The 24,945-nt window shown below is 44.0% G+C and overlaps 1 protein-coding gene across 4 annotated transcripts; it reads right to left on the bottom strand.

The window, feature by feature from the left end:
• Positions 1–1,005: 1,005 nt before the first annotated feature.
• On the bottom strand, positions 1,006–18,836 carry LOC106604922 (C-terminal-binding protein 2). Of its 4 annotated transcripts, none has more exons than XM_014200060.2 (10): positions 18,623–18,836; positions 16,220–16,386; positions 10,677–10,831; positions 9,727–9,871; positions 9,331–9,537; positions 8,902–9,116; positions 6,196–6,326; positions 5,876–6,003; positions 5,334–5,475; positions 1,006–5,147 (listed from the first exon to the last, which is right to left on the bottom strand). In XM_014200060.2, the coding sequence occupies exons 2-9, from the start codon at positions 16,275–16,277 to the stop codon at positions 5,351–5,353; spliced, it is 1,164 nt and encodes a 387-aa protein (XP_014055535.1). In that variant the 5' UTR covers positions 16,278–16,386; positions 18,623–18,836; the 3' UTR covers positions 1,006–5,147; positions 5,334–5,350. The 4 variants fall into 4 exon arrangements, with proteins under 4 accessions (XP_014055535.1, XP_014055532.1, XP_045574210.1 ...); XM_014200057.2 differs by having other exon boundaries at positions 5,355–5,475; XM_045718254.1 differs by lacking the exon at positions 18,623–18,836 and adding an exon at positions 17,167–17,185 and having other exon boundaries at positions 5,355–5,475.
• Between the last annotated feature and the right edge of the window lie 6,109 nt (positions 18,837–24,945).

Genomic DNA, 24,945 nt, shown 5'->3' with positions numbered 1-24,945 from the left:
CCGCAAATCCCAAAAAGTCTATTACTCTGACCTACCTAAGGGTTTTGCAAGTAACTAAGCTTGCAAGCTTTTTACAAGTAAAGCTTAGTCAACAAAACAGACGTTTTTAGCCAGCAGGATCTAGTCAGGTCTTCAGCGATGACCCCAAAACAAATACCCCATTTCCCATCATATGACCTCAACCCACCATGACAGTAATCAACAAACTTCCCTCTAAACTGAATTTTTACAGGTCCACCGGTGTATTCCCAGGTTGTATTGATCCCCCTTCCCCGTCTAACACAAACAAGGGACAGATAAATATCTCCATCCAGGGCCAGTGTGGGGTCTGACAGGGCAAAGCACAGCAGCCCAGCCTGTTGCACAACAACCAGCCCCGAGTAGGAAACAGTGAAACACGGAGACCAGTGAATCAGCCTGGTAAAAAGCTGGTTTCTGTTGAGGAAAGTATTTTCCTCCATGGGGGGCGCTTTCCTCCAGCAATGGGACCAAAAGGTTTAGACTGCTTTTTATGAAGAACAGTCTCATCAGGGGTTAGGGATGGTACATGTGGTGGCAATTTGGGGGTTGGCATTCCCCCATCTCACCTGCCTGCCTACTCATAAAGCTGCTGTGAGCTCTGGATCGCTTGGTACTGCATCACCCCTGTACCCGTATAGACAGACAAGCAGGGATCGTAACAGAGTTGGTTAGGGAGCCAGAAGTTTGTAAAACTTGCTCCTATCCCAAGGGCTGGACTTTATAAACAGGAGAAGAGGAAGGCAGGCAGCACACCTGGATCATCACTGCTATATAGCAAACCTTGCACTATGAACGCATGAAAATCACACACACACACACACACACACACACACACACACACACACACACACACACACACACACACACACACACACACACACACACACACACGAGCAACGGTCAGTCAAATGAGTTAAAGGTTTAACATGTTTCACACAGAGAGAGAGAGAACACAGAAAGAAAGCAGGGCGAGAAAGCAAAGGGTACATTTTTTTGATTTTATTAAAATACGGTGTGGAGTTTACCATCGGAAATTACCATCACAAACATGATTGTTTCTAATAAAAAAAGTAAACAAAACAAAAATAAAAGCTTAAGAGCCTAGTTACAGGAGACGTTACAGGAGTCTGGTGAAAGTAAATCAATGAATTCACAACAAAGGATGAGTGAAAGACACCCCCCCCCCCAAAAAAACCTAATGTTCACATGTTGTAAAAATACATTTCCCAAATTTCAACATTACACACAGCTCATTTAAAACATTTATTCATTCATTGCAAAATGAAGGTTAGTTGTCAGTGCCAAAGAACAGAAGGTAAAACCAAAACACAAGAAGGAGAGAAGGAGAGAATGGTGAGGGCCTTCTGGAAGTCAGGAGACTGCTCAACATCCTGAGGAGCGCGGAACACAGAACCGACAGGAAGAGGAAGAGGCTGCGGAAAGGATATGTGTGCATTTCAACCCTGAGAGAGAAAAGTGACCAACTCTATCCATCATTTTCAGCTGGTCTGACAGACCACATCAGTGTCCGCTGTTGCCCAGAGTCTCGGGGCTGGCCATGAGACTTTCAGAGCGCCGGAGCACGGGGGATGGGGGACGACATTCTCACACCCCAGAGTGAAATATCAGATGGACTTTCCTTCAGTCTGTAGCACTGACAGTGACCTACATGTAGGGGAAATTCAATCAAAATGGCTCACCTGGTTAACCCAGAAATGTTCTTTCTGGACTGAGAGAATGCATATTTTGACTGATGTACTCAACAAAACATTTGCAGTGTGGAACTTAAGACACTCAACTGCACGTCAAATCAAATACCCTTTTTAGCTCTGTGGAGAGCATGTTATTTTTGACTTATCCGGGAAACCTCGTCACCGGTGTTTGATTGAATAACAACCTTACGGTGTGAGTTGTTAGCGGGGTTTCGGTCTGACTGTGTGTCTCTCCTACTCCACCTACTGTGGTCAACTGTGTTTAAGGCAGTGAGTGTTTCCATGGCAACTCTACAGCTACTATACAGGGAGAGTTAACAGTTACGGTTACTATACAGGAAGAGGCTAAATACAGTAGGGCGGCTAAGACAACAAAAAAAACTCAAACGTTTGTTCCTGAAATGTTTCAGTACAACATGTAGAACACAGAGAGAGTGAGCGCGATTACAAATGAAGAGTCAAAAAATAATTGGTTTTGAACACATTGATGAACTGAAAACAACCAAAATGTGTCATCAATATCATCAATGGCAATTTAAGGTCACTATTTAAACTCATAACTCAAACTATGGGGGATATTTAAAAAAATATATACTCATCACATGACACAGGAGTCTATAATGTCCTCATGTCCATGTCCTCATAGACTCTGGTAGGAAGGGGAAAAACTGTACATCACTGGTTACTGACCACCACAAAATGGCAACTTGGGTTAAGGGTTAAGCACTGGGGAGCAAAGGGTGGACAACAAGATGACAATCTTTAGGCCAATAGCGTTTGCCCTCCAAAAATACCTCACATGCACAATAGCTGGAGCAGCATGACATTAGGGAGAGTAGAAAGGCATATAGTTCTACATTCTAGAAAATAAAAACGGATCATGCTGACACTTTGAATTTGAATCCAAGTTTCATTGTGCTGTAGAGCGGGAGGTTGAAGAAGCTTGTCAGATCAACTGGAATCTGATGTCGAATTGTAGAATCACGGGAAAGCATTGTGCTCATTTTTCACAGAGAAACAAATGAAGTATAACATTTAAGGTGAAGACGAGAGATAAGTAAGTAACTGGTCTCGGTGCCTGAGATTTTTGACAGTGGAAAAAAACTGCAGAGAAATCCTAAAAAGTTGTTTGGTCAACTCGGTTATTGAGTGGGGTGTTTATTTATCATCGTCATTGTCTCGATTTTCACAACCCTTCTGGTCAGGAATAGCAAAGGGGTCTCTACAAAAGCTGTACAAAAAAGAAAAGGGTTTGAACGTACATTCAATATCTGTTACTGAGGTACTAGAAAAAAGGTATTCCCTTGAAACAACGAGAGACGACGGCGTTAAGAGTTACTCGTAGGGACTACTCTTTCAGAAAGACAACGACTTGTCAATACAACCAATGGGGGATGGGTGGGGGTCCACACGCAGACAACACGGTCGCCTTTGAAAAGCCACTATGATTATGTAAGAATAAAGACTCCACACACTCTCCCTTCGGTCTTAACGGGAACGGTGAATATCTGTCTTCTTAAAGGGATGCTTGAATCAACTCGCTGGCTACACTGCCCAATCTTAAAGGGATGGGTGGATCCACACTTGCTGATAAAGCACTGGTGGAGAGCAGAGTTCTTCAAGGGCTGGATGGGGTGAGAGAGAGGTTGGGTGGATGGACTGAGATGTAGATCTGAGAGGTCTGGGAGAGAGAAAGACAGCAAGTCCTTGCCTTGTCACTCGTCCTGGTCGTCTTTGGAAGTCAGCAGGTAATTAATGACGTCACGGCAAAAAGAGTTGTACTTCCCCTTTCCCTATGGCTGACTGCTTCGTGTGGACGTGTTAAGAAAACCCAGGGGTAGCTGTCAGGCTGGTTATACGCAACTCAACGCTGCAGCCAAATCACTGCCCCTCTCTCTGAGCACAGCCACAGACTGAGCATTCAGATGGCAGTGGCACCCCCTGCTGGCCAAACCTCGGTCCTAGCTAACAATGTTGCAAGCTCGCTGTGTGTGTGTACTTGGTGCTAAGTTAAGTGCCTCTGAGAAACAAAAAGGCTCTTGAACAATAGTTTAACCTTTTTTTTTGGGGGGGGGGGGTGGAAAGCCACAATCCAACTGATATGAAACTGTTCTCACATGATCTTGAAGCTACACACCACACTGGTTCAGGGGACAGCCTTTACAGAATAAACACTTCACATAACTGTTGCCGAGTATAAGATCACGTCGTGGGCAAGGGCCTGTTGAGTGATGACACAGAGCGCAACAAAGGACGCCTATCCACCTGACCTTTCAACAGGAAGTGACTGGCGCTGGAACAAAAGGAGCTCGGCTGTTAGACCACCAAAAAGGGGATCTAAAAGCAGGGAAGAGAATTGTCACCTGCCAAAGGAGAGGGTTCACCATCTTGAGGAGAAGAGACAGGACTCACAGGGTTTAACACGGCCCTGTAGCGGCAGAGGAGACGTAACACGCTTTGCTAAGGTTTCAGCTTTTCACTGACATTATTCATCCCTACACTAGCCAACAGACAGGGAATCAGGTAGCCTGGTCCCAGATCTGTATGTGCTTTAGCTGACTTGGCTAAAGCTAGCTAGATACAGATCTAGGAACAGGATCGGAATTATCGGGACAATAGAAGCCCGATGTGTTGTGTGTCTTACTTTTGTACACATTTTCTAAAATGAGAGAGAGAGAGAGAGAGAGAGAAAGAGAGAGAGAGAGAGCGAGATGCGTAAGAGAAAGGATGGCAGTAACATCAGAAAGCCACTAATGTACGCCGGGCCAACCCTTCACGCCTCTCTCACGGATCATAACAGCCAGACTCTCGGTCCAGCGTCGCTGGAGAAACGCTACTCAAAACAAAAACGAAATGTTTTGTTTTTCCTCAAAAGAATAAAAAAAAAAAATTATGAAAATACCAATCCAATTGAATACTTGAGAAGAGAGTTATTGCTGAAGGTTTGTTGTTGTGGGAGGAATATGGATAGAGGGGGAGATAGGGGTCCATGGGGGGGGGTTGAGTGGGTCCGAGGAAGGGTTACGGAGGAGGGGGATTTTGTGGACGGCAGGTCACTCCTGGGCTGGTACTGTGTTCTGAAGGACCGGCGCTTGAACAGATCCAGATCGAACCGGATCAAACCGGAACCCCAGTGTCAATCTGCCTGAGGTCGGAGAGGAGGGTTGGTGGTGATGATGATGATGGTGGTGGGAAGAGAGGGTGGGGTTGTTGGTTTCCAGGGGTGACGGAGGAATGTTGGGGTGCTATTGGTCAGAGGGGATGTCTCTGTCTGCCTCCGCCTTGCTGGGTTGCCCTGGCGATGAGGTGTGGGGGGGATGGGACACAGGGGTGATGGCGTGTGCCAGGGCCTCTACCCCTGCTCCCGCCCCCGTCAGACCCCCTGCTGCTACGCTGATCAGACCCACAGGAAACCTGACGTGTGGAGAGAGCGAGAGAAAGAATGTATATCAGGGCCTTGTTCAGGAGAGAACAACATTGCAGCACATTCATCAACAACCAAATCGACTGTGAAGAACAGATATCGTATTTTGCATAAAATGAAGTATAATAATAATCATCATGATACACTTCCTGACTTGGTTGTCCTCCTGTGCTCACCTTAACCGCTGAGGGTCTCACCTGTATGCACCGCCTCCGTTGAGTTCAGGGTGGACTGTTGCAGCCTCCATACTGGGCCACTGGGATGCTGCCATCAGATATTCCTTATTCACACAGTTCTTCAGACTGTCTGGGATACGCCCTAACAGAGGACAGACAGCGAGACAAGGGATTAGCGTATAAATCCCCACAATCTCTGCTTTAATAACCAGGATACCATTTTCGGGGGGAGTGCCGTACAAGCCACTCAGGGTGTTAATGCTCTCCTGCACATGCATTTATTTTTATTTATTTTTTTATACCCATTTTAAACTCTCACCACATTGATTTGCATTTTTCTTCTGTGCAAAAACAATAAGAGTGTAGGTAAGATAACACCAGACCACTCCAGAACCTCAAAACATGCAGCCATACTCAAGCTATATAAAGCCACTGAAATAATCAATTCATCACTACGTAATAACTAATAATAGAAAGTTAGGATGGGGATGGAAGCCCAGGCGGTGTTTACTAGCTGAAGCCGAGTGTTTAAGGGGTCTTACCAGTGATGGCACGGCGCACCTCCCTGGCAGCCTCCTCTCTGGCCTCGATGGAGGCCTGCTCACTGTACCAGGACGTGTGGGGGGTACAGATGAGGTTGGGAGCATCCTTCAGAGGGCCCTGGGAGAAACTACAACAACAGAAACAGAGAGAGGGTTAGAGGGGGAAAAAGAGAGACGGGCGGGGGGGGGGGTCAAACAGACTTGTGGGGGGTTCCAAATCAGGCTAGGATCCTTCAGTGGGCTGTGTGTGTCAGAAGGGCTCGGTCTCGTGAACGACTGAACATCCAGTGTGTGTGTGTGTGTGTGTGTGTGTGTGTTACCTGAAGGGTTCTGTCTCGTGGACGTCTAGTGCGGCTCCTCGTATCCGTCCTTCCTTCAGGGCCTGAGCCAGAGCCTTCTCATCCACCAGCCCTCCCCGCGCAGAGTTCACCAGGAACGCTCCCTGGCGCATCTACACACAAAACACAGGGTTAACTTTATATACACACGCACTCCCATAATTAACTCAGGAACCACACCTATGTGGAAGCACCTGCTTTTAATATACTTTGTATCCCTCATTTAGTCAAGTGTTTCCATTATGTTGGAAGTTCCCTGTATATGCATGTAAGAACGTGAATTTACAAACATACTAGGGCTGTTAATGAGTTAATAAGGGTGTTACATTTTTAAAAAGGCACTCATTTTTTGACGCCATTAATCGCATTTTCATTTCTTCACCGCACGGACCCCTTACAAGCGCACGTGTTTCCACACAGACCCTATTCCGCACGGACCCTGCACTCGGTTGCAGCTGCTGTTATGTAGCGCCATCTGTCTCTTAAGGTGTTCTCACACTTGGTCCCTTTCAGCCAATTTTTGTGAATTCAGTGAAGTTCACCTCGTTTTTTTTTGTGGCGGGTGAAGACTCCAAAAAGGAACTCTGTGGAGTGTGAACACTCCATAGGAACTTAGAGCCCTCAAAAGAGCGCCCTAAGCGAACCAAACTGAGACCATCTCGAGAGGTGGTTTGAGTATGGTTCGCTTGAATTCGGAAGTCCGGTTCCCTTTTTTTGTTTAGGACAACGTAAACACAAAGCTCCCCAGGTTTGCTTGTCATTTTTACCACACCACACACGGGACTACCGCAACACCGTTTCCCCTGCCATAACCCCTTCACATTGGAGAGAAGAGGAAGTGCCGGTTCACATAAATAAATGTGTGCCGATTAGCGATTGTCAAGGACGCAGAGAAATTCTAAAATGCGTGTGTTTTGTGCTGACACGATGTTCAGATTCTCTGTTTGCAATATGTTGACCTATAGGCTGAGAGAGGTTCATAACTGTTTATTCGAATGTGGGGTTTGAATAGTGTGAAAAGACAACATATTTTGGTGAGAATCACAACATGGATACAAAATTCATTCTAGCTGTTGAAAGGTCAGTAGCCTACAGCATTATTTAATCTGCAATTCATCTACTGGTAGTTCATCTGTTACCAATAATATTTACATGTTAATATTATCTTCTGATGACAATTATTATGTCTCGTCCTTTAACAAAATGTAATCTACTAGCTTCCAAAATGTAAGTAGGTATATCTAGCTGTCCAATAGCACGTTCTGATGGAATGGCTTGTCCTGTACTTTTACTAGAGTGCATTGAGCGAATGTTGGACAAATATCTTTGGTTCCTTTCGACAAAAAATAGAAATGCGAATGTAAAGAGGATTCGGACCTCAAAAAAGGTGAAGTGAACAGGCAAAAGAGTTGAGTCCTCATTCAAAGGCAAGGGCAGCGTGAATACAAAGACAACTGAGTTCTTTTAGATTGTTTTTTGATCACTTTAAATAGGACTGAGATCAATTATTTTAAAAGAGGATTTATATGCGAAAACACCCTTAAAAACATCCACATTGCGCGCAGCTTTGAGCAATAATTATGAAGGAAAATGTACAGAAAGCTCAACCATATACACATTCTCAGGAGTTTCTTTAGATAACAGCAAAAAAAACATATTTTGGACAAAAGTAGCTAGCTAGTTATGCTAAAGTTGGCTAGCTAACCAAAAGAATGTTTACAATGTCATGGTTGAATGCCTCTTGATATAACTAACAACTCCGCAATAATTTTAAACCAGAACAGGACATCCATTCCATTTAGGTACTGTTGTGGTTGCATTTCTCAGGTCAAAAGATTTAAGCAAATAATCTCAATTTTTGTAGAAACAGCTTGTGACTAGTTCATGTTGAAGTAGCCTAGGCTACATCTAATAGCTGTTATTACATGAACTCAGACCTGGCTGAGCTATTGTCTTCTGTGGAATTCATATCATTGTTGAACAGGTGTAAATGCCCCTTGTGTCCATAGAGCCAGTTCTGTTTTCCTGTACTTAACGCTCCAAATCAGAAATTGGGAGAACACTAATTGAGAATGCCTGAAGCTTTAACTGTTTGTTTGTGTGTGTTCGCAAGTGTTAAACTTCAAGAACATTAATGAGAGGGAGTAAGTATGCCGAGTTAAAAAGAGCTACATCTCAAATCTCGTCAAATTGACTGGGGCTGAACGATTTGTATAAAGTATCGCTCACTAACGGATTCGGTTAGCACGCGGCTCAGGCCCAGTCAATTTAACAACAAGAGCCAGTCCGTCTTTTGTTGACCAATAAGAAGGCTGCACCATTAGAATGCAATTATGTGTTGGCCCAATAATTTTTGGGGGAGGAAAAAATATTGTGAAACACCATCATTCCACTATTACTTCAGATATATTAATGACATTTTCTGAAATTACAATGCAAAAATATTACATGTAGATAATTTAAACATTGTATTTTATTTCTTATACAGATTGTGTTTCCGTCCCTTACAATAAAAGCATAGCATGCCTGTAACTAAAACTGCTTTTTAATAGGGTTATTTTTTCTTAAGGGACAAATTTTAGCAAATTAAAACATTTAGATGAATTGTGATTATTTAAATAGTTTGGCAGCCCTAAAACACACATAAAATGTGTGTGTGTACGTGTGTGTGACTATGACATTTTGTACCTGTTTGATGGTGAAGTCGTTGATGAGGTGGTGATTGTGTTCGTTGAGGCTGCAGTGTAGAGAGACACAGTCAGAGTGGATGAGTAGGTCTTGGAGCGTAGCCATCCTCTGCAGGCCCAGGGAGCGCTCCACTCCGTCAGGCAGGTAGGGGTCGTAGAAGATCACCCCGAAACCAAAAGCCTTGGCCCGCAGAGCCACCGCCTGGCCCACACGACCTGCAGAGAGAGGAATGCATAGGGGTAACTAGTGTTTGTATTTCCATTGTGGGGCACATAGGCACCCAAAGCAAATTCCAGGGCCTCTGGCAGACTGAAAACAGGCCAGACTAGGGGCCACTAGTCAAAATCAGCTGCTCCAAATCAGCCCCATTCTCCACTACCCAGTAACCCCGTCAACCTCCACACCCTAGCCCAGATTACCCCCACTCACCCAGGCCGATGATGCCCAGCGTCTCCCCCCGGATGCGGGCAGCTCCCCCGGCCACCTCCCTGATCTGCTCCACGCTGGAGGCCCTGGTGCCCTCTCTCAGGGCCTGATGCATCCAGGTGACGCGGCGGTACAGGTTCAGGATCAGACACATGGACGTGTCGGCCGTCTCCTCCACCGAGCACGCTGGCACGTTACACACTGCGATGCCTGGGGGAGGGAGATGGGGAGGAGGGGAGAGAGGGAGATGGTGCGATGAAGGAAAGAGGGGAGTGATGGGGCAGAGCTTGGAAAGGCTGTGTATATGATTACGTGTAATATGCATCCGTGTGTGTGTGTGTGTGTGTGTGTATACCTGTTCATCGGCATACTGCGTGTGTGTATTCGTGCATGACTCACCCAGCTCAGCTGCAGCTTTGATGTCGACGTTGTCGAAGCCACTGCCGATCCTGACAATGACTCGGAGGCCTTTGAACTTATCCAGGTCGTCTCTGGAGAGAGTGATGGTGTGGTAGAGCAGAGCCCCCACTGCCTCGTTCAGCACCTACGGGGTTAATACACACACACCGTCAGACAAGGCCATCACACAAATTAATACAGCCTCGTTCAGCACCTACATTGTTAACACACCATCTTACTGCTGGTTAGACATTGCGTTAAAGGGACAGTGCATAAATACTCAAATAAACATATGGCTGGCAGTCAGGAGGTAGTCTTGAATAACTTCTTTCATATTTTAGAAATCAGGAAGTGCCGCTTATAGCCAAATTAACAGGAAGCTTACAACCAGACAGTGTATGTTGCCTTATAAACACTGAGTGTACAAAATATTAGGAGCATCTCCCTAATATTGAGTTGAACCCTCTTTTGCCCTCAGAAAAGCCTCAATTCATCGGGGCATGGACTCTACAAGGTGTCGAAAGCGTTCCACAGGGATGCTGGCCCATGTTGACTCCAATGCTTCCCACAGTTGTGTCAAGTTAGCTGGATGTCTTTTGGGTGGTGGACCATTCTTGATACACACAGGAAACTGTTGAGTGTGAAAATCCTAGCACCGTTGCAGTTCTTGACAGACTAAAACCGGTGCACCTGACGCCTACTACCATATCCCGTTCAAAGGCAGTCTTTAAAAAAATATTTTGTCTTTCCCATTCACTCTCTGAATGGCACACATACACAATCCGTCTCAAGGCTTAAAAATCCTTCTTTAACATGTCTCCTCCCCTTCATCTACACTGACTGAAGTGGATTTAACAGGTGACATCAATAAGGGATCATAGCTTTCACCTGGTCAGTCTGTCATGGAAAGAGCAGGTGTTCCTAATGTGTGTGTGTCTCGCTCCATCTACCTTCTCGTGTATCTCCTGGGTGGACTGGGCATCACAGAAGGCCACAGTGGCCACGTCCTTGAGGATGGGCATCTCTATGGTGCAGTCACGCCCGTCCAGCAGGGCCACCAGGGGCCGAGGGTGCATGGGCCCGTTCAGGATGGGGGGGCGGATGCCTGCACACAGGGGAGAGGGGGACAGTTAAGACATGATTTAGCGTTATGAAAGGTAACTAAATTAGTTGCATTCTAAAATCGTACGTGCTGCTTTGGTTCCAATGGCTGGCTAGGTTGGAGCATGGTGCTTGACACACTAATGGTTGTGGATTTGATTCCAGCACAGGCCAATTATTATTATTATTATTTTATTTTAAAAATTTAATGTACATATTATAACCATCAAACTATAAGTGTTCACCTGACGTTTACAGTCCATTTCAAGTTGATCATTTGCCCAGACAAAATGGCTTCCTTTAGGAATGTGTGATAAAGTCAAAAACACCGCATACGGTGAACCGTGTCTTTCCAGATGGGACTGTTCATTGAGGTTAGTGATTCAACAATCTTTCTGGAGTCTCTGGACCAGGGCAAAATGAGTCACTGCCCTAAACCTTCTACACGCACCATTGCCTTGACCATTACAACACACACGTGCACACCATTAAAGTCCCTCTGAACTGGACCAGGCATGACAACAGCCACTGGCATCATCAGTGCTGGGGCCAAAGCCGGCACAACCTGAATAGTGAGTCTGACCAGTGACCACTAACATGATACTACCACCAAAGCAAACTCTCCCAAAGTGAGTCCCATGATGCGCTCTCCTCCGTCCCCACAAAACAGCCAGGGCCTTGTCAACACTGGCACCCTGAGGGATCAGTGGCTGCGTGTGATGGTTACGCAATGGTAATATGTAACTGGATCTGCAGAGAGCACATCTGAGATGACAAAGAGACGGGGGGGGGCCCAACACAATAACTAACCTACAACGTCAATACATCCAACCCCACGGCATTCAGACACACATGCTATGACGACACATGTAAGACACACTGAGTGACACACCACCCACATCCCTGACTCCAGCCAGAGTAGAGGATGAAAAGGCTTGTGGCGCTACACTGTAGCTGGCTGCAGTGCCAGGGGAGGTTGAGTGTGACGGATGGGGGAGGGGCAGTAGAGGGGTTGAGATGCGGGGTGCAGGGAAGAAGGGGGGAGGGGGTAGAGAGAGAGACTGAGTCATGACCTAAATTCCCTCCTCTGGAGCCCCCCTCCCCCCCAAACACACACGTTCTGTACACACATCCGTAAACACGCGCCACTGATACATGGCTACACTTGTCCGCCGTGGTCCTGCGTCTGCATCGAAATCCTCAATCATCACTGAGCACCGAGTGGCCAGAATGCGAGACAAAGCACAAGGCTAACATCTGTGCCAAAGGTCACTAGAGAACCGTGGCCAACTGCAACAAAAGCTAACATCACCACTGATACCATTATCATCATAGGACATATTCGTGTGTGTGTGTGTGTGTGTGTGTGTCTTAGCGTTCTGCCTCTCCTTCACACTGAACTAATCATGAACTGGCCTTTTGAATCGGAACGCACTGCCCTTCTCACACACACGTAACACACACCAGACCACACCACTGGGCCCTAGACCAGAAGGACACACACAGTCTCTGCGTGACAGGTGTATGGTCTGGGGGGGGGGGTGAATGCATGTGTCTCACTGGAACATTCACTTGGACAGAGGGCAGGACGCATGCAGGGACAGACACACAGACAGACATCCACATGCACAAACACTATGTCCTGTGTCATAGTGGGAGTGTGGGGGAGGGAGAAAGAGAGGGGGGAGTAGGATAGGAACTGGTGGCAGGCAGGCGGTGGAAGACAAATATTTGTGGACGCTTCCTGTGACGTCAAAGCATTTCCCAACTGGGCCTAGCCGAGAAGGCTTAAGAAAGTGAATCTGCATCTCATAAAAAAAAAAAAAAAACATAAAGCATTTTCCTTTATCTTAATCTCCACATGCCAGAGATCACAATGGATTCCCAATTACTGGTTAACAAAAGGCAGCCTCAGAAGCGCAAACACACAAATATTTAGAGTAAAGGACGCTAGCGTACAAGGCTTATGGAGCACAAGCATGGCCGCGCACACAATGCAATTCATTCAGCGCTTCATTCATTCTCCCTCCCTCCTTTTCTTTCCCTTCCTCCTCCTCCTTTCTCTTTCCCTCGGTTTAAGGAGTGTGTGAGAGAGAGCAGGGAGAGGGGGAGGGGCAGGGTAGGATGATAATGCAGCACTACTCCACCCAACCTCCAGCCAGACACACAATAACACACACACACACACACACACACACACAGCAGGCGCCGTACACACACACACACACACCCAGTTGCTCAATTCGCTACAAGGACACGCTGAGCAAAAAGGAAACGGCACACACACTCGTCGGCAACACCACACCCAAGCCCATATCACCCCCTTCCATCTTCAAGCTCTCCTTCACAAACACATTTAACGACACACACACACACACACACACAAAGCGCCTAACCTTGCATTATGAAGTTTGCCAGCCTGTCTTCCTCTCTCTCTCTCTCTCTCTCTCTCGCCTCGCTCTCTCCCTCTATCGTTCTTTCTTTTCTCTCTCTCGTTCTGTCAGACTGTTCTCGGCTGGCTAGGTCCCTGCTGTCATCCACACCCAGCCCCTCCCCCACGGTCCGGCTCCAATCAGGGACGGCTCCATTGAGGGCCAGCCAACCAGCACTAACCTCATTAGCATAGCCAGGCAGTGGCTAGGTCTGGTTTGGCTGTTGTTGTTTTTTAAAGAGACAGCTGGCCCGTTTCCCTGTAGCCACGGCCGCGACCCCTCACCCTGCTCCTCTCACTCATCTCAGGGGACCTGACTCTCCCAGACAACTCCCTCCATTTTATCTCAACATCACCCAAGGGCTGCATTTCGCACCAATTTATTTTGTTTGGACTGGGGTAGTACAGACCAGAATTTTGTCTTATATGTCCAGAATTTAAGATATTTTATATGTTTTCATTACCTTTTTATGACATTTTTATAAACTACAAATTGAGGCTTGGAATGACTTGCAATAGCAATTTATTTGTTTTATGTCTAGGCCAAAGCGACACCATTCTACCCTTTCAATTAATTTCAGTCTTTGTCAAAAAAAAACAATGATCATGTTGTAATCTAACTGGTCTATTATCCTAGCCTGTCATGTACTCAGTCATCCTCATCATTTGTATCTTGCCTTGGCGTTCTTTCTCACGGCTCATAGCTCAGGCACACCAGCTTGGCCACCCACTAACCCCTCTTGAAATCCCCACAGACAGAAACAGGAAGTGAGATAAGGGCATTTTGCGCTCTCTCTGACTAACCCCGACCCATCACTACACTATTCTACTAGTGATGGGGGGGGGGACTATATTGTGACAATATCGCAATATTATTTTTGAGCTAGTTGGCTGTACTGGCACCAAAACTCCAGTATTTTTCCTTAATAGCTTGTTCTGCATCTTCTTTTGAAATAGGGAGACAAATTTATTTTCGGCACTTTTATTTCCATGACTGATGAAAACTCATTCTCATGCTCTCTCGTCTCTCTGCAGCAGACATATGGTGAGCAATATGTGTGGAACACTGAATCACAAAATCGCAATATATATACAACCGTGAGAGTCGCAATACATATCGTATCGCCAACAAAGCATTGTAATAATTCCCAGCCCTATATCCCATCTGCCACTCCACAAACCAATAGGCTGATCATTAATAAAATATATTCCATATTAGCAGCTGATGTACAGTGCATTTGTAAAGTATTCAGACCCCTTGACTTTTTCCACATTTTGTTACGTTAGAGCCTTATTCTAAAATGGATTTAATCTTTTTTTCCCCTTGTCAATCTACACACAATACCACATAATGACAAAGCAAAGCAACAAAAAAAAAAAACGAAATATATTCACAAAAGTAGTCAGACCCTTTACCCTGTACTTTGTTGAAGCACCTTTGGCAGCGATTACAGCCTTGAGTCTTCTTGGGTATGATGCTACAAGCTTGGCACACCTGTATTCGGGGGGGTTCTCCCATTCTACTCTGCAGATCCTCTCAAGCTGTCAGGTTGGATGGGGAGCATCGCTGCACAGCTATTTTCAGGTCTCTCCAGATATGTTCGATCGGGTTCAAGTCAGGCTCTGACTGGGCCACTCAAGGACATTTATTCAGAGACTTGTCCCGAAGCCATTCCTGCGTTGTCTTGACTGTGTGCTTAGGGTCGTTGTCCTGTTGGAAGGTGAACCTTCGCCCAAGTCTGAGGTCCTGAGCGCTCTGGAGAAGGTTTTCATCAAGGATCTCGCTGTACTTTGCTCCGTTCATCTTTGTGACGTTTGACATTCAGGCCAAAGAGTTCAATCTTGATTTCATCAGACCATCGCATCTTGTTTCTCATGGTGTGAGAGTCCTTTAGGTGCCTTTTGGCAAACTCCAAGCGGGCTGTCATGTGCCTTTTTACCCCCCTAAAGAAATGCCTGATTGGTGGAGTGCTGCAGAGATGATTGTCCTTCTGGAAGGTTCTCACATCTCCACAGAGGAACTCTGCAGCTCTGTTAGAGTGACCATAGGGCCCTTCTCCCCCGACTGCTCAGTTTGGCCGGGCGGCCAGCTACAGGGAGAGTCTTGGTGGTTCCAAACTTGTTCCATTTAAGAATGATGGAGGCAACTGTTCTTGGGGACCTTCAATGCTGCAGAAATTGTTTGGTACCCTTCCACAGATCTGACCCTAGACACAATGCTTCAATCTCATGGCTTGGTTTTTCCTCTGACATGCATTGTCAACTGTGGGACCTTATATAGACAGGTGTGTGCCTTTCCAAATCATGTCCAATCAATTTAATTTACCACAGGTGGACTCCAATCAAGTTATAGAAGCATCTCACGGATGATCAATGGAAACAGGATGCACCTGAGCTCAATTTCAAGTCTCATAGCAAAGGGTCTGAATACTTAAGTAAATAAGGTTTCTGTTTTTTATTTTTAATACATTTGCACAATTTTCTAAAAACCCGTTTTCGCTTTGTCATTATGGGGTATTGTGTGTAGATTGATGAGGGGAATTTCCCCCCCATCAATTTTAGAATAAGGGTGTAACGTAACAAATGTGAAAAGTCAAGTGGTACATTCCGAATGCACTGGAAGTGCAAAATATTATAGACATAGGCATGTGATAATCACACGTTCAATTAATTTGAAGAAAACTGCACATCCTCTCTGGAGGATGTTCTGATACACCAAATCAGACCTGTAGAAACCATTTTGTATTATGAATTTGTGATGGAGGTGTGAGAATATCATGTGAGAATACTCATTACCATATGACTATAACCTGATAAAATGAATTGTGAAATCGTAATATTCAAATGCCTATTATAGAAAAATACAAGATGTAAGATGCGCAGTGTGTGAGTGCGTGCGTGTCTGTATGAGATCAGTGTCTGTGTGCGCGTTTGAGTGTGTCGCAAAACATGGCTCCTTACCCTCACAAATGCGGTCAAGTCTTTGTCGCTTTACTTTGTGTTTGTCCATTAGAGCCATAGGCTGGCAGTCCTAACCCAGGACACAGCAAGACAACAGCACAGAGCGCTAAGGAGCCCCTTCAACAGAACACCAGCACTAGAAACCACTACTGCCAGCTGAGCAACACCTGCACAGAGATAGAGAGAGATATAGCAATTGAGAGGGGGAGAGAGCGCAAGAAAGACAGAGTTGTGGCCGGTTAGAATGCGTAAGGTTTCATTTGTAATTTCTGTTGTACTGCTTCTGCAACATGGATTGCTTACTTCGCACCAATAAAGTTCAACAATTTGAGAGAGGGAAAAACCACACTATCACAGTTAGAGTAGGGTGCAGTTACTGCTGCAGGATCTTTAGAGGTTAGTTGATGCAAATGTGGTTTCAAGTTTAGCAGCCTTAAGAAGTTACAATAAACACAGGGCACTAAGGTTTAGGCATCTACTAAATAAATTATAATCCTATGTTCTTACACCAAAAAAAAGTGTGTCTTCTCTCTCACTCCCAAATTCTGTCAAACTTTATTGGTACAAAAGAAGCAACCCAAGTTGTTAATTAACACTTGCATTGTAAAATATTGCATCAAACGAAATAGGAACTTACACCCAAATAAACACATACCCACGTAGTGTGGTATTGGTGAGTGTGTATTCTGACTTCTGCTTTCTAGGTGGTAAATGTAAACCTCTGGCCTGTTTCAATACTTTAAAAATGCATCCATTCTTCTCTCCCTAAAGATTATACGTACTCTGACTTGACTGGATTGGTGAAAGCCATGTAGTTGATAACCCTTGCTTTCACCTATCCAATGGTGTGAGATAAATTACCTAAACAGGAGGGACAAATAGATGGTGCACTTTCCATTTTTCCAAACGGAAAGACTAGTGACCATATGGAGGAGTGGCTGACTTACCAGCAAGAGAATCCGTTCAGTGTCTGTCTGCTTAGATCTCACTGTCAAGCTAAAAAAAATTGTCTTATTATCCGAGGGCTTTCTTCACTCGCTCACACAAACATATACTTAGATTAGATAACTGACAGGGGTTCTTAAACTTTTTCATCTCAAGATGCAAATTAGAAGTTGACTGTCCTGCCGTGACCCAAATCATCCTCCAAACGACCCAATTTAAGAATAAATAGTTTGTGACTATATAAGATGTATTCTCATAACTACCGACCCACCTCTAACATACCCAGGGCCCACTCATAACAATAACATCAGTCACTTCTAGGCCTAACCAATAGAAAAAAGGTGAGTGCTAAACATGGAGTACTTTGGCAGAATGAGGAAAGGCATTATAACAAAAAGTGCTTGTGGAACAGTAGTTAGGCCTTGATCACTGTTAGATGAAGACTAGTGTCTAATATTTTGGACAGGGGTGTCTGCCATATTATAATGTGTACAAGTTATGCTTACAAACTGGACTTCCAACTTAGCGAGAACAGTTAACACTAGTTGGCTACCATTTGATGACGTACACTGGCATAATGTGAGGAAGAATTAGCCAGCCTAACTTTACATAATTAAAAATATCCATTCAAACCTCTAACTATGACACTTAGATAGAATCACATCATTTGAGAAGTTGGGATAACGTTCCAAAACGTATAAATGCTAAAAGTAGCGATGATTAACGTTATGCATTCCAAACTTGAAACCCATCACAATGTAATCAACAGTGACTGGGTTATGGAAACAATGGCAGTTAATAATTTAATAAGAGCAAGGTTGATACAAAGTATCCAATACAGTTGTTTGCAAGCCCAACCCATTACAACATATGGCTGATAACGTACATTTCACTATCGAACAACTAGCTACAAGTTTCAAAACTCTGCAAAGCCGCCATGTTAGCTAGCTAGGTAACATTAGCAATTAAATTAACTGGATGGCTACTAATAACGACCGTTTATTATCGCATCTGGCTAGCTATATAGCCAGTAAGCTAACATTAGCTAAGGTTAGTTGGTCAGTTAACCGTGCCAGATAAAACACATCGTTACTTATTATCGGAACCATATTTGAATTAAACAAAACGCATTGTAAGCATCCCAAAAATACACGAAAAGTTCGACCTAATGGTGGCTAGTTTAACGTTATATTTGAACAAACATATCAAACTACCGTTGGATAGTTAGCATAGCAAGTTAGCTTGCTTGCTAGCCTAACGTTACTACGTGTGGGAGATGCGTACTGGTGGAGCCCATTTCGTCCGATTCGTTATTAGCGAATTGCGCTACAATGTGAATATCTGAAATTCAGAAACGAAAGATCACGGTGGAAACGTGGATATCCCCAACGTGCACGTTAGGCGTGCATCATTCGCTACCCCGGTAACTGAGTAATGCACGAGCGGCAGATTATTTACCTAAATAATTGTATTTCGGTTGGATTGAGACAGTGTGCGTGCTTCGGTGGTCTTCCCTCTCTCCCGATCGCCATGAAATCTGAAAAAGAGGAAGTCGCCGGTTCATGGGGGGTCAGGCCTCCCGCCGTACCAGTGTACACAACGTGTGACGGACAGGCAGAGTGAGAGGCACTGGAAGGAGGGGAAGGCAGAGCGCCCTCAACTTCCACGGCGGTGGTCAAACAGTGCACCCAATCAGGGTTGCCAGGTCCAGCTAAAATGTATATCCAATGACCTTTGAAAACCTGACACAAGGCCTGAAAACTACCCGGATTTTTTTTTGCAGCAAGAGGAGTTGACACATTTGGCCCTGCTTCGAGGGCATTATCACTTTTATACAATGGGTTACCAACATATTCAAATAATAATTTACATATTTTCATTTATTCATACTATTTCATCCTTCCACGAGATATTGTCCCGACACAAATCTAAGGTTGCTACCCAAGCCCACTGGTCGGTCATTCGGTTCGGTTGCCAGAGACACGACCCAGTCGATCAGTTGTTCTGTGGACGCGACCCCGTCGTTCGTTCTAAATGTTCCATTGACATACTGGCTGGCAACGTTCTTATCTCTTGCTTGCTAGCTAGCCAACTACGGCCAATTTACAGTCAGGTCAAAAAGTGCTGCCAGAATAACAGCGAAGTAGCCGCATTTGTTTAAGCTGTTTTCTAGTGACATTTGGATATCCATAATTATGAGCGAATGAGGCGCAATTTCGCCTGATGAGAGGAGCTAGCCAACAACACAGTTAACACCATCACTTCAAACGGAAGCTGGAAAGACTGCAAACTAGCTGCACTTTGTTTTGTATTAACTTTTTTCAATTTACATGTATTTGTTTGTATCCATAAAAAAATTATGCTAGCTGATTCATGATGTTGACTGGCTGAAAAACGCTGCCTGCCTCATCCCGACTCCCTACACATTCATTTCTATGGGACAGCTGGAGATCAAAGTTGAATATTGAAACAATGTTGCAAATGTCGGACAGACAAACAGCAAGGTTTATACAAATATCCGCTGTTGTTTTTATAGTGGAGATCAAGTTTATAAAGTGCCTGGCTGGGCTATTGAGACAGTGGATTGCACAGTCAGATACGAACATGGTAAATAGGCATTTTAAAATCACATATTTAGCAGGTGGTAACTAGTGGAACAGACCGACTGGAATCAGCATTCAGGATTGGACCCACCCATTGCATAGTTAGGCAATAAGGCCTGAGGGGGTGTGGTATATGGCCAATATACCACGGGTAATGTCTGTTCTTACTCACGAGCAACCCCGAGGTGCCTTATTGATATTATAAACTGGTTACCAACGTAATTAGAGCAGTAAAAATAAATGTTTTGTCATACCCGTGGTCAGCCAATCAGCATTCAGGGCTCGAACCACCCTGTTTATAATTATCCAATAAACCCTTTTTCCATAATGTTAGCGAGCAAATTAAGAAGGAATATTGATGTCATTTTTAACAACGTAGGCTAAGAAGCAAAATTCTGTTTTCCATCAAAATAATAATTCTTGCAAGTTTATGAATATGTCGCAAGAGAAAAGATAAATCACCCTTATTAAACTCTCTAGATAATTTTTCATCAATGGATGTCAATTTAGCTCGTTTTGACTGCTATGATTAAGCTATAAGGCCAGAGGAGGTGTGGTATATAGCCAATATACCACGGCAAAGGGCTGTTCTCCGGACATAGCCCTTAGCCGTGGTATATTGGCCATATACCACAAAGAACGGCCCTTAGCCGCAGTATTGGTCATATACCACAACCCCCTGGGGTGCCTTAGTGCTATCATAAACTAGTTACCAACGTAATTAGGACAGTAAAAAGTATGTTTTTGTCATTCCCGTGGTACACGTCTAATATACGATGGCTTTCAATCAATCAGCATTCAGGGCTCAAATCACCCAGTTTATAATTGTAAATAAATCCTGTTTGCGCATGTGCATAACTAGATAAATCCGACAGGAGAGTTTGAGTGATGAAAGTTGGACAGGGGATCTGTGCAAGAAACACTTTCAATATATATTTATTGTATCAAATGGTAGGCTACAGTAGCCTGCAATGGCATAGAAATTAATAGACTACTTGATGGCCAACAGATGCAAATGTAGCCTATCATTCTCCACATTTAATGTCATTTTAATTGTGGACTTTTTCCCACAACACAAGCATGCGAAGGAGTTCCTTAACTTAGGTTTCAAATTTCCACTCGCGCAGTGCTCCAGATCCTCTAAAACTGAGCACGAGTAAAACCCTTCGCTTGATACTGTTATCCATAAGAAAAGTCAACATTAGAATGCAGTTTACATTCAACCACCTCTGAGCGAATTTATCTAAAGAGCTCCAGTGCACCTAAAGTCGTTTTCCAATGCTATGTCGCCATCATATCAGTTCTAGTGCATTAATATGTTTTGTGGAAAAAGGGTGTCTCCATAAGGAATGAAAATATAAACGCAACATGCAACAATTTCAAAGATTTTACAGGGTTACAGGTTATATAAGGAAATCCGTCAATTGAAATAAATCACAATGGGCCTCAGGACTCGTCACGGTATCTCTGTGCATTAAAATTGCGATCGATAAACTTAAATTGTGTTCGTTGTCTGTAGCTTATGCCTGCCCATACCAGAACCCCACCACCACCATGGCGCATAACCCCACCACCAACATCAGTATACCTCTCGCCCACACTACACCATACACGTGGTCTGCGGTTGTGAGGCCAGTTGGACGTACTGCCAAATTCTCTAAAACGACATAGGAGGCAGTTTATGGTAGATAAATTCACATGAAATGATCTGGTAACAGCTCTGGTGAACATTCCTGCAGTCAGCATGCCAATTGCACGCTCCCTCAAAACTTGAGACATCTGTGGCATTGTGTTGTGTGACAAAACAGTACATTTTAGAGTGGCATTTTATTGTCCCCAGCACAAGGTGCACCTGTGTAATGATTATGCTGTTTAATTAGCTTCTTGATATGCCCCACCTGTCAGGTAGATGGATTATCTTGGCAAAGAAGAAATGCAAAGTTAAATGGACAATTTGCAATGGGAAATCACAACTGTTGTCCAGGAGTTTCATCCGGTTGTCCTGATCAGTGATTTCAAGTTTGTATCATCAATATTTTAACAAGCTGATCATAAGCTGATCACGATAACTCCTGATAAAATTGGGTTGCTGATATTCAGAGCTTAAATAGCCAAATTGATTAGTCACAGGAATCAGGACTAGTAAAGCCAATGCAATGGCCAGTTTTAAAAATGGTAGGTTTACCACATAGATGGGTATTCATAAAATGATATTTCTGTGTACACTGTAGGCTACACCTCAGTAAGCACCGATCAACTCTGATGCCTTTTGAAATTCTTTCTTTGGTGCAGTTCCGGACCGGCCTTGATTTCCACATGCACAGACATTGGTTTTTGGTCTGATTCGGACCAAATCTGAACCAATCATAGACGTCTATGTTTGGTTCAGATTTTGTCCGGTCTGGACCAACCTTGATTTGGCCCAAACATAGACGTCTATAATTACTTATTTTCAACTTTCATTCAGAACCAAAAATCTGCCTGATTTCAACATCCGGAAAATACATATTTCCAACCTCCAGCCTGTTTACAGACAGATTATTTCACTTATAATTCACTGTATCCCAACTGTGAAGCACGGGGGTGGCAGCATCATGTTGTGGGAGTCCTTTGCTGCAGGAGGGCCCGGTGCACTTCACAAACTAGATGGCATCATGAGGTAGGAAAATTATGTGAACATATTGAAGCAACATCTCAAGACATCAGTCAGGAAGTTAAAGCTTGGTCGCAAATGGGTCTAACAAATGGACAATGACCCCAAGCATACTTCCAAAGTTGTGGCAAAATGGCTTAAGGACAACAAAGTCAAGGTATTGGAGTGGCCATCACAAAGCCCTGACCTCAATCCTATAGAAAATATGTGGGCAGAACTGAAAAAGCGTGCGCGAGCAAGGAGGCCTACAAACCTGACTCAGTTACACCAGCTCTGTCAGGAGGAATGGGCCAAAATTCACCCAACTTATTGTGGGAAGCTTTGTGGAAGGCTACCCAAAACGTTTGACCCAAGTTTAACAATTTAAAGGCAATGCTACCAAATACTAATTGAGTGTATGTAAACTTCTGACCCACTGGGAATGTGATGAAAGAAATAAACGCTGAAATATTTCACATTCTTAAAATAAAGTAGTGATCCTAACTGACCTAAAACAGGACATTTCTACATTTTAAATGTCAGGAATTGTGAAAAACTGAGTTTAAATGTTTTTGGCTAAGGTGTATGTAAACTTCCGACTTCAACTGTATTTTCAACATCAGGAAAATACATTTTTTCAACTTTCATTTTGAACCAAATGTATTTCTATTTTAGATTTAACCTTTATTTAACTAGGCAAGTCAGTTAAGAACTAATTCTTATTTACAATGACGGCCTACCCCGGCCAAACCCTAACCTGGACGACCCTGGGCCAATTGTACACCGCCCTATGGGACTCCCAAACATGGCCAGTTGTGATACAGCCTGGAATCAAACGAGGGTCTATAGTGATGCCTCTAGCACTGAGATACAGTGCCTTTGACCGCTGCACCATTCGGGAGCCCGAAATGAACCTGATTTTAACGTCCGGAAAATACTTATTTTTCAATGTCTGGAAAATATGCCTTTTCATTGTTCTAAAAAAATATGTATTTTAAACATACGGAAAATACCTTTTCACCTTCCATTCAGAATCTAAATGGAACCTAACGTCAACTTCTGGAAAATACGTATTTTAGACGTATTTTCAATGTCATTTTGCTTACTGGGACAATTCTAGTTTTGTGAGGGGCAGCATTTTTTGGTCTTGCGTATGGCGGCGGAATGGCACACACACCCCTTCGCCCCTCAACCCTCTCTACCGTTCACTCACTCAGTAACAACCTGCACACTGCCTGATAGTCAGCAGCAGCAGTTCACAGTGAAATATATTAGAAGTAGTCCAAAAAACCGACAATACATTTTCATCTGCGACATCGTTTTCAAAGTAGCCTAATTGCTGGAAAACTGCGGACATAGCAACACTGCACCCAATGACTTTCTCCATAATACGTGTTCACGTTGATGATATATTGAAGACACTATTACGACGTATCATGCGATGCTCTTTGCAGCTAATTCTATATTTTTTACTGGATCACTGATCTCTGTAAGGTTAATGAATATAGAGCAATGCATTGTTATATTGTTTGTGTTTTACCTTCCTACATATCTTACAGGAATGAAATATCTTTATATCTCAATGATTTGTCCAACCTTTAGAAAGTTTAGATAACTCAGTGTTGACCGCCAGGTGACAGTATATAGTCAATAATGTCCCCTATCCTCTCTGGACTAAGGCAACATTTTCTCGAGTGGATGTTTCATGTTGACATTATAATCTTGCAATCAAACATGTTGCATAAAGAAATCTTATAACATATACACCAATCTTTTTTGGTCATCCCATTTGACTCCTATCAATATGCAAACCCCAACCCATCTTAAAGGGATAGTTCACCCAAATTATACTGTACAAAAAAATAAATGCAACATGCAACAATTTTAACGATTTTACTGAGTTACAATTCATATAAGGAAATCAGTCAATTGAAATAATTCCATTAAGTCCTAATCTATGGATTTCACATGACTGGGCAGGGGCGCAGCCATGGGTGGGCCTGGGAGGGCATAGGCTCACCCACTGGGGAGCCAGGCCCACACACTAGGGAGCCAGGCCCAGCCAGTAAGAACAAGTTTTCCCCACAAAAGAGCTTTATTACAGACAGAAATACTCCTCAGTTTCATCAGCTGTCTGGGTGGCTGGTCTCAAACGATCCCGCAGGTGAAGAAGCCACATGCGGAGGTCCTGGGGACGAGGGTGGTTACACATGGGGAGTGTGCATTCTTTTCTTGATTCGGCTTTGTACAAGTTTATTTGCCACTGGTCTGTGAATCTGTGCGTGACAGTAGGCTGTTCGAGATTGCGCAGATTGAATATGCACTGTTCCAAAATGTCAAATTTGGGTTTGTATGGTCATGAAAAGTCATATGAATTTGTTTCAAACTTGTTTTTAATGTAATTCATGAAAGCACACTTATTAAATATGATCAACCAATAAAAATAACTACATATCAGCCATTATCGGAATGACCCTTCAGTGCATGTCTGTGAAGCTGCCTTGTGTGCCAGTGTGAGTGGGCCGTTGCCCGAGGAGAGAGAGCGC

This window comes from Salmo salar, chromosome ssa05 (assembly GCF_905237065.1).
Source record: "Salmo salar chromosome ssa05, Ssal_v3.1, whole genome shotgun sequence".
NCBI lineage: Eukaryota > Metazoa > Chordata > Actinopteri > Salmoniformes > Salmonidae > Salmo > Salmo salar.
This window is presented reverse-complemented; position numbering and strand designations above follow the sequence as displayed.

Bases quoted from the DNA above. Each gene is read 5' to 3' on its own strand.
- LOC106604922 (XM_014200057.2), bottom strand. From the start codon at position 16,277: ATGGCTCTAATGGACAAACACAAAGTAAAGCGACAAAGACTTGACCGC. The intron at 9,538-9,726 runs GTGAGTCATGCA...TCCCTCCCCCAG, and splicing joins CAAAGCTGCAGCTGAGCTGG to GCATCGCAGTGTGTAACGTG. The intron at 5,148-5,354 runs GTGAGACCCTCA...TCCACACGTCAG, and splicing joins AACGGAGGCGGTGCATACAG to GTTTCCTGTGGGTCTGATCA.